At 44.0% G+C, this 10,779-nt stretch overlaps 1 protein-coding gene across 7 annotated transcripts in view; it reads right to left on the minus strand.

Moving 5' to 3' along the window:
- Positions 1 to 10,779, minus strand: part of D2HGDH (D-2-hydroxyglutarate dehydrogenase) — a 29,309-nt gene extending 18,530 nt beyond the window's left edge. Inside the window, exons 1-4 of one of the 7 annotated variants that reach the window (XM_075569494.1) lie at positions 10,701 to 10,779; positions 6,964 to 7,274; positions 5,786 to 5,843; positions 3,664 to 3,803 (exon numbers count right to left, since the gene is read on the minus strand). In XM_075569494.1, coding sequence (XP_075425609.1) covers positions 3,664 to 3,803; positions 5,786 to 5,843; positions 6,964 to 7,267 — 502 coding nt within the window. In that variant the 5' untranslated portion in view covers positions 7,268 to 7,274; positions 10,701 to 10,779. Of the gene's footprint in view, positions 1 to 3,663; positions 3,804 to 5,785; positions 5,844 to 6,963; positions 8,451 to 10,406; positions 10,471 to 10,700 lie in introns of those variants that run through there. The other 6 variants (XM_075569493.1, XM_075569495.1, XM_075569496.1 and 3 more) reach the window with 6 other exon arrangements.

Raw genomic sequence — 10,779 nt, forward strand, 5'->3', positions numbered from 1 at the left:
AACCTGTTGCAGAATTCAGGTCAGATCTCTACCCTGGCAGAATGGACAACGCAGCTGGAGAATAAACTCGAAGAATCCCTGCAGAGCCAGGGTTCAATGGAAGACGAGTTATTCAGTCTTATCGACGAAATTAGGAGCCCGAAAGATAACGTCAATGACTTGGAAAATCGGGAAAGAAGACAGAACCTCAGGGTAAGAAATATCCCGGAAGAAATTAATCCAGATAACTTGCAACCCTATTTAATACATTTATTTACGCAAATAGTCCTGTCTCTCCTAACAAGCGATCTGCATATGGATTGAGCACACCGTGCCCCGGGCCCAAGGTTTGCGGACCCCCGGAATTCCAGGGACGTAACAGCAAAATTACACTATTACACCACTAAGGAGAAAATTTTAAGAGGCTGCAGGAATCAAGAATTTTTGGACTTTGAGAATTCTAGGATTCAGATTTTCCAAGATCTCTCCAGATCTACAATCGCAAGACGAAGAAGACTCCGCCCAGTCACAGCAGTTCTCTGAGACCACATGATCCACTACAGATGGGCTTTCCCATTTAGACTTGTGGTTAATAAAGACGGGAGGCAAGTTTCGTTAAGAAATTCTCGGGCTCTTCCGGGTATCTTAAGAGCCCTTCCCTGATATAAGGAAATATTATCTAGCCTCCCATTTGAAACATATAGTTTTTTGGCACTCAAGAAAATCAATATCGGTGGGAAGATCTAGAGAATATGTTTAACAGCTCAGCAGCTCCCCTGGCCCTTATGTGGAACAATAGATCAATAAAGAGTTCCAAACCAGGTCTTTTTGATTCGGCAATAATAAAATTTTCCCGTAAACTTTGGTATAAGATTAAAAAGTACTATCATCTATCTTCAACCCCTTTGAGGTGTACCCCTATTTTTGATAACCCTGAGTTTGGTCCGGTGTGGTTCTCTAGTTTGTACGATGAATGGAAAGTCAGGGAAGTCAGAGATGTATGAGATATGCTTCTAAACGGCAAAATATTACATTTTCAGGATTTTTGCCAGAGGTACTCTTTCTCGGGAGCGGAGGTATTTAGATTTTTACAGGTCTCCCACTACTTTAGGAAATTGTCCCCGGGCGGGTCTTTCCCAGAATGCACTGTATTCGTACAATTATGTAGAAAAAGAAGTGGGGTCTTATTTCAACACTATACCAAATGCTTATCTCTTGGGAATATAAGGCCCCTTACACACATCGATATATGGACAAATGGGCCCAAGATTTTCAGTTACAGATTTCCTGGGAAGACTGGCAAGCTATATGGGTTAATGCAACAAACACATTACTATGCACAATCTCTAAAGAGAAAATGTATAAGGTTATGTTTAGGTGGTATTTAACTCCCCAGAGGTTGAAGCAGATCTACCCTGAGTCCACAATCTTTGTTGGAGGGGCTGGGGTGGTATCGGAGATATGGCACATATTTGGTGGGTTTGCCCCAAAATACAGAGATTCTGGGGAATAGTGCAAAATTTGGTGCGAGAAATTTTTGGGATAAGACTACCCATAGACCCAATGATAATGGTTCCTGGTAAACCACTAGACAATTTAAAGGAAAATAAATCTAAATTATTGGTGCGTATTATGACTGCGGCAAGACGCGCAATCGCAGGTGCCTGGAGAATGCTCCAGTCACCCTCTAGGAAAGAGATTATTTCGAGAGTGAATGAGGTCCAATCTATGGAAAGACTTACAGCATCGGTTAGACATAATGCAAGAAAATTCCATAAAGTCTGGGAGCCCTGGTACACCAGGGGAAATAGGTGAATCTTTGACCCACTGCGGAATGTTGATTATATTTTCTCTGACTGCTGGTGTTGCTGTGTAGTTTGTGGAGCTAGGATGTATGGCGTGGCTGCTGTTATGTAATGTTGTATTTTTGGAACCAATTGTTAAAGTGGTGGTACCACTCCCCTCCCCCTTCTCTCTTTCTGTATCCCCTTTTCTATATTATTTTTTGCAAAATTTAAATAAAAATAAGTTACAAAAAAAAATAACAACTCCCAGGTACTGCTGTAGCCTGGAGAGGGACAGGTCATTGCAGCCAATCAGACCAAAGGATCAGAGCTCAGGACCCCAAGAGATGCTGGAAACAGAAAGGACACCATGCGATCAAGCGACAGAGGCCTCAGGGGAGAATAGGTCTGTCTCACTGAGCTGATGCAGCCTGAGAAATTCCAGTACTGGTCGGTGGTGATCTGAAGCAACTCTACGTTCTATCTGTGGTAGCGGACGCTGGCTGGAGAGCGTGCAGAACGACCCCCAAAATGGGAGGCCCAAGAGAGCAACCCAAGAAAAGCAGCAGGAGGCGCACACACCATCAGAGGGGATCCCCAAACAGGAGACAAGTAAAGGATACCGAAGCATTTGCGAAGTACAGGAAAACCTGGACATGAACCGTCCACAGGAGCAGTGCAACAGGGTATGCCAAGGTATAGACATATATATTTATAAAGTCCAAATGGTTGGAGTCAGGAAATAAACAATAGCTTGAGGGTAGTTCAGCAAGTTCGTATAGTCCACTTCATCTTGCGCGCAATATGTAGAAATATATGAAAAGTATTCACACTCAGAACTTAGTGGAAGCTAATGTGTGCTTACTCCAAGTGGGATTTATGGTATACTAGGGAAAGACATAGCCAGTGAAGCTGCTTACCACCACACTTATAGGGGATAACCACTTAGAGTGTATGAATGATAATGTCATTGATCATATTGTGTTGACAGATGAACATAAACCCAAATATGGGTAGTACTCACAGAATGGCTTTTGTTCTTGGCTCCAGACCGTGCCACCAGCACACGGTGTTGACAATTGTAGATCCCAAGGTGAGAAAGGTGGTGCACAGCAGAGTGGACAAAAAATTGCACATCCAAAATACTATTTGACAAAGGGCTGGAACGCCCGAAACGAGTAATGAGTTCAATTTTTGGCCATTTTCCTTGATGTCTCCCATGTCACATCTTAAATAAATTGTTTTTAAATCATATTTTGAATGTGCGGAACTCCAATTTTTTTTTGTCCACCCTGCTGTGCACCACCTCTCTCACATTGGGATCTACAATTTGCGAAGTAAAATTGGCCTGTCACACTAATACAGTAAAAAAGAGGTCCAACGGGGTGCCAGAACCATTTTTACAGGCCTTAATTAACATGTTGATACATGTAATGATCCTTTCTGTGAAGGATAATAAGGTACTAGTGTCCCTTGCTGCGTGCTTTATAAACTCTGTTACACTATAAAGCACTATTGTAGTCTGCCTTCCTCTGTCTGACCTACAGTCTCATTTATAAATAAAGGACGCGGCCCCCCCACCTCAAAAACAAGTATCAGTCTGGGGCCTATAAACAGAGGGGTTACAAAGGGCCTATTTCTGATAACGATAGTTTATTTTAGTGTAAAATTAGTGAAGCTTGATTAGTATGGTTTATGATGCTGTATATACAAGTAGTGTAAACGACCTGGTTTACCAAATCAAATGTTTTGTGGATCTTCCATTGACGACTGTCTTGTTGAGAATCACAAGAGAAGGAATTATTGGATCCACTGGATTGAGTCACGCATGTCCGTGAATTATAGGGATCTGTTTGTTTGTGAATAAATCTGGGACAGGAGAACTTAAGACACCACTCACCAGACACGTTATCAAAACTGATCACTTGGTCCATGAGAGCTGTGGAGATAAGGATCTCATCAAACACTGGGACACTGCCCCCGACCATTCCTGTGTTTCCTCCCTGAGGAGTCACAGCAAGGTTCCTTTCATTACAATATCTGTCAGAAGATGGACAAGAGGAGTGGAGTTCAGAAGAGAGAGACCTAGAAATGACTGAAATACATACAGGACAAAACAACAGGCATGTCTGAGAAACAACTAGGACACAAAGACACAGGTGTATCCAGAATAAGAGAAATGGAAAGAAACTGGGAGGACACAGAAAGGGACATTTTGATACAACCAAATCAAAACAGAATACTTTGAAGACACAGAAAAGGAGAACTCCAGGATACAGAAGGAAGAGAAGAGAGAGAAACATTTCAATAAACTTTTTTTTAAATCATAAACATATACACACATTTTTTTTTAAACAGGACTTTAAAATGAAAATGAATTGATGTAGATTTCAAATGCTTATTTTCCATCACTCGACATTTTAGTAAATATCACTTGCTAAAAATGTATTCTATTGCGGTTGTGAGCTAAACTAGGGTCGGTTGCTACGTAATTACAGTGTTCTTCTACTTCCGGTTTTCACCAAGAGCTCAGGCGAATTAAATTTATCAGCCTGCACTGTCTGTATAAAACAAAAGTTTGCTAAGAGATATCGGGCAATACCGCACACATTGTGTTAGTAATATGGTATTGTTCTAGATAGTTACATAGTAGATGAGGTTATCCTATATCCGTACTTACAGCATACGGATCCAGAGGAAGGCAAACAAAAAAACCCAGTGAAATATCATCCAATAATATCTCATAAGGGGAAAATAAATTCCTTCCTCACTCCAATAATTGGCAATCGGATTACTCCCTGGATCAACATCCTTCCCATGTTTACTTATTTGGTATATCCCTGTATACTTTTTCTATCTAAAAAGAGGTCTCCAACCTTTTTTTGAACAAATCTATTCTATCTGCCATCACAGGCTCCATGGGTAATGAATTCCACATTTTACTGCCCTTACTGTAAAGAACTCTTTCCTTTGTTGCTGGTGAAATCTCCTTTCCTTCAACCGTAAGGGGTGGCCCAGAATCCTTTGTACTGCCCGTGGGATGAATAGTTCTTTTGAAAGCTCCTTGTATTGTCCCCGAATATATTTGTATTTAGTTATCATATCCCCTCATAGATGCCTCTTTTCTAATGTAAATAAATCTAATTTAGCTAGCCTCTCCTCATAAGTTAGATTGTCCATCTCCTTTATTAATTTGGTGGCTCTTCTCTGCACTCTCTAGTTCTATAATGTTTTTTTTTAAGGAGTTGTGCCCGAAATTGTACTCCATATTCAAGGTGTGGTCTTACTAATGCTTTGTAAAGGGGCATAATTATGTTTACTTCCCTTCCATCCATTGGCCGTTTAATGCAAGATAAGATCTTGTTTGCCTTTGCAGCTACTGCATGACATTGGGCACTATTGCTAAGCCTGTTGTCTACAAGCACTACTTAATCCTTCTCCATCAAGTATTCCCCTAATATATCCCCATTTAATTTGTAATTTGCCTGTTTATTCTCGTTTCCCAAATGCATAAACTTACATTTATCTGTATTAAACCTCATCTGCCATTTACTTGCCCAAGTTTCCAGTCTCTCCAAGTCCGTTTGGAGAGAAATTACATCCTGCTCTGATTCTACTTCCTTACACAATTTAGTATCATGAGCAAAGATGGAGACTTTGCTCTCGATCCCAACCTCAAGGTCAATAATAAACAAGTTAAAAAGCAGGGGTCCCAGGTACTCCAACCCACTGTTGTCTATCCTTCAACCAGTTTTCAACCCAGGTGCATATATTTTTACTGTGTCCAATTTGCTTTATTTTTACACCAACCTCTTGTGTGAAACCGTATCAAAAGCCTTTGCAAAATCTAAGTAGACCACATCTACTGCATTACCCTGGTCTAAATTCCTACTTACCTCCTCAACGAAAGAATAGAAAAGAAAGATAGAAGTTTTTTTTAGTGCACGAAGGCCACAGAGAAAAGATTCAGAGATTAACAAAGAAAGACACAAAGATAGAACATTGTTCAGCGCATACTGTACCTCAAGAGCTGAGACACTTCCGCTGTACTCTCGGGCTTTAGTAGTACCTCGCTGTGACCTGACAAGTCCAGAGGATACAGATGTGTTACAGACAGGAGGAGAACGGCTCCTTTCACCCAGTAAGAAAGAACGTTGCAGCAATTTTAAACATGCAACGATCACGGACGAGGTGCTGGGCAGCTTTTAGAAAATAACAAAAAGCTGCATGCAGGGGTAGCAACAAAATAAAATATTTCTCCAATAATAGAAACTGGAGGATTGCCCAAATAAATGTGACAAGGTTGAAGAAGGTGCAGCCCTGTCACTATGAATGCATCACAGCGATCTGATTAAAAGGCTTAATTTGGGTTCATTATGTCTCTATTTTCTCTTGAAGGATCTTCAACAGATATTTGTTGTTACACGTTAGTAAATATACCTTTTAGGCCCCTATTCAGTATGCTGTGAAACCCCCCTTCCACATCTCAGAAAGATTTCAGCTCCATCCCAATGAATGGAATGGAGATCTTCCTGAGCAAGGGGAAGCTGGCTGAACAGCATAGAGAAATATATTCCCCCCCCCACCTTACGAGGGTATTAATAGGGTAATTACCCAAAAGTCCCAGTGCTCCTATGAATAGGATGATGTCAGAATGTGGAGTTTACTACACACAGTGACAGTAGATACAGTAGAAATCTTTATTAAAAATGTACACATCTTTTTTTAAAGGGACCGGTAAAACACAGCGAGGATGCTGATGCAGGGAGACATCTGACAGCCATTTACTGATGTCAGGAAATACCGTTTCTCCAAGTATGAGACATAATTGGAAGAGATTTGTCTTGGGATTTGTGTTTGCCTTCCTACAGTATGGATTAATAGAACTATAAATATAGGATTAACATCAATATTTAACAAGGGTTGAACTCGATCAACATATTTCTTTTTGCTTTATAGGGTGCTGTATGTGTTTAGGTTGCAAAAGGGTTATTACAGGGCGTTTATTAACACAAATACAACACAATATAGTAGGCTATGTAGCAAAAGGGTTATTACAGGGCATTCATTATAATGACTTTAATAGGGTGCTGTATTAACCCTTTTGCTGCCAGAGGTGCTGGCACCTGTGGCAGGGAAGGGGATAAGTACTGTGCAGGGATACACACAGACAGGCCTGTGATTGTTACATACACCTTACCGCGCACTGTTCGGAGCCAGTCTGTGTTGTGACTCCTCAGCTGCTCCTCATCAGTGACAACTCTGCCTGGAACCAGCTGCTGGAAAGCATGCAGATCCTGAGCAGTGACCCGGGAGAACGGCAGGCGGGACACTCCGTAACGCTCCCTGGTGAGAGGAGGCTCAATCGAGGTCCCACTAAGAAGTCTCCAGGTTGAGGAGACAGAGGCCTTTCCCCATCGTGGCTCAGCCATACAGAACATACTGGTCACTGCCCATGGTCTGGGACACCACCTGAGAGGCACGCGGAGTCCAGCAAAGGTCATACCTAACCTGCGATGGACAGACACTGATCAGAGCATCTCCCACCCTGGCACAGATCCCTATCCAACCCTCTAAGAATGATTTATTGTACACCTCACTTTACCAGGTGTCTGAACCTCTTAAACTTTGCTATGAAAGGCCAAGGATAAAAATCAGACCCCCCTCCGCCCAACACAGCCACGTGAATAGGTCCATTTTAGTTCCTGTGTAAATGGCAGGTCCAGGAGCTTACAAGGAAGCGAGCATACACAATTATGTGAAAAGATTATTTTACTAATCAGACACTTACACTTTTGGATTAATTTGTATTCATCAATATGTATATATTATTAAATGGAAACACATACAAAAATACAAGTGTTTGATTAATAAAAAGATACTTGCACACAAATTGTGTTATAAGCAGTGATAACTTCCCAATAACACATCAGTCAGCAATCTTGAAGCTGCTGGTACTTAAATTCCAGATGAGCACTATCACAGGTTTAATGAATAACCTCCCTTGACTCTCATAAGAGGCAGAAATAGGTACAGTTGGTTTTAATAGATATACATAAGACAGCTACAGTATCTGCTTAATAAGTACAGTTAGAGGGTATGACAAGTGAGTGATATGATGGATGTGAACCAAGATTAAAATTACATTGTAATAGTCAAACATTGGTTTGTAAGAAAGAAGCCCAAAGTTTCTTCCAATAAATGCGATTTCCAATGAACATTGACTACATGACGTTGCCTTGGAATGAGATAAACCACTTTCCCGTGGGTGGACAGCAACACTAATAGGCTGCGTAAGACTGTCCTTCCACAGAGTGTGATCCCCTTTCAATGAGTGGATCTCACTAATAAGGGAAACGTAACAGGATTTCACATAAGTTCTCCCTCCATCACTCCCCCAGGAGCAGCTTCTCAATAAACTGTATACCATTGCAGGACATGACTTCTTTCCAAACTGCACTCACCAACATTTACCCCCTTCTCGTGGCTCGTTAATAATTATCCCGTCATGGCCTTCCTCAAAAAAAAAAAAAAATATATATATATATATATATATATATATATATATACAAATACAACTGTATGCTCATCTGCATGTCTTAGGCACTTCCACTGCAGCAAGGGATTCTGGGAAATGACATGCAAATGAGCACACAGTGCCTCAAAAACCATTTTTAACATGGTTCCATATATATATATATATATAATGGAAATACAACTGTATGCTCATTTGCATGTCTTAGGCAGGTCTGCAACCCTGCCTTTCACCATTATCACACAGCATACAGCACTTCCACTGCAGCAAGGGATTCTGGGAAATGCCACTTTTTGCTTCAAAAACCATTTTTAACATGGTTCCCATGTGTGCTCATTTGCATGTCATTTCCCAGAATCCCTTGCTGCAGTGGAAGTGCTGTGTGATAATGGTGAAAGGCAGGGTTGCAGACCTGCCTAAGACATGCAAATGAGCATACAGTTGTATTTCCATTTGCTATATGCTTTGCTGTGGAGGGTTTTTGTCACTTTTTGAAGTGAAACTTCTTTAGTGGCACCTCTGATGGGATAAAACTGGATAGATGGGGGGCGAAATGTGAAACGGAAGTGACGTCACGTAATGGACGCCGCTCCGCTCACACGTCCCGTCACATGTATCGCAGCCGGCGCCGCTCCTAATCGCCGCCGCACCCTTCACCCTCCCACACACCCCACACCCGGTTGCTCACATATGCGGTGGCGATAGCCGCTGCTCCTAACTGCCGCTGTTCCGCCGCCCGCTGCCATGCCGCGCGCCACGCATGCGCAGAACCGGCTGGCAGCGGCGCCGTTCCCCGCCCGCTGCCATGCTGATGGACAGGAGGAGGGAGGCTGGCGCCGGCGCCGCTCCTAACAGCCTGGGAATGGGGGGGTTTGAGCGCGCCGCCAGGGGGTGGGGAAGGGGGGAGCTTGAGCGCGCCGCCGGGTTGTGGGGAAGGGGGGAGCTTGAGCGCGCCGCCGGGGGGTGGGGAAGGGGGGAGCTTGAGCGCGCCGCCGGGTTGTGGGGAAGTGGGGAGCTTGAGCGTGCCGCCGGGGGGTGGGGAAGGGGGGAGCTTGAGCGCGCCGCCGGGGGGTGGGGGGGGTATCTGCTCAGAAGACTCAGACTGAGCCCCCCGGGTTCGCAGCTCCGCCGGGGGTGGGGGGAGTCAGGAGAGAGGGGGCAGGACACAGACAGAGAGACATACGGTGTGTATACACAGAGAGATACACATACACTGACAGACACACACACACTGACAGACACGCACACACTGACAGACACGCACACACTGACATACACACATTGACTGACACATACACACACTGATTGACACACACACACACACACACACACACACTTACTCTGACGCACACACACACACACACTTACTCTGACGCACGCACACACTGACGCACGCACACACACACACTGACGCATGCACACACTCTCTGACGCACGCACGCACACACACACACTCTGACACACACTGACGCACGCACGCACGCACACCCCAGTGATGTACCGAACACCGCCCCTGAATGATGTGCCTATTCCTTCCCCCCCGTGAGCTCCCCCACCCGCTCAACATTCATGATGCTGGTACTGCTGCCAATAAACACATACACACACACACTGACGCATGCACACTTTGACGCACGCACACTGACTGTCACACATACGCACGCACACTGACTGACACACAAACACACATACACACACTGACTCACACTGACTGACACACATACACACACTGACTGACACACATACACACACTGACCGACACAGAGAGACATTCAAACAACACACACAGAGAGAGAGAGAGAGAGAGAGAGAGAGAGAGAGAGAGAGAGAGAGACATACACTGACACACACACACACTGACACACACATATTGACTGACACACATACACACACTGACCGGCACAGATACATACACTGACTGACACACACACACAAACAAACACACATACATAGTCACTGACTGACACACATACATAGTCACTGACTGACACATACACTGACTGACACGTGTGCCGAGCACGCGCGTTAAGTCAATTTCTGTGACAAAAGTCAAAGAAGTTTCACTTACTATGCGCCTGCACAGCACACAGCTTTTTTTTTTTACTCACCATAACTTAACTCCGCGCACACACACACACGCATGCACACACACACACACGCATGCACACACACACACACGCATGCACACACACACCACCCCCTCTCTATCCCTGCACCCCTCCCACAACTCTCTATCCCTGCACCCCTCCCACCCCATAACTCTATCCCTGTACCCCTACCACCCCATAATTTTATCCTTGCACTCTTCCCATCCCATAACTCTCTATCCCTGCACCTTTCCCACCCCAAAACACTCTAACCATCAATCTCAGAATATCAAGGTCTCGCCCCAAGCCACAGACCTGTGTTCCACGCCTCGGTACCATACATAGCACCGCCCCCAACGTGACACAATCAAATGCAGCCACCCGGCACGGGGGC

This window comes from Ascaphus truei, chromosome 14 (genome assembly GCF_040206685.1).
Source record: "Ascaphus truei isolate aAscTru1 chromosome 14, aAscTru1.hap1, whole genome shotgun sequence".
Classification (NCBI taxonomy): Eukaryota; Metazoa; Chordata; class Amphibia; order Anura; family Ascaphidae; genus Ascaphus; species Ascaphus truei.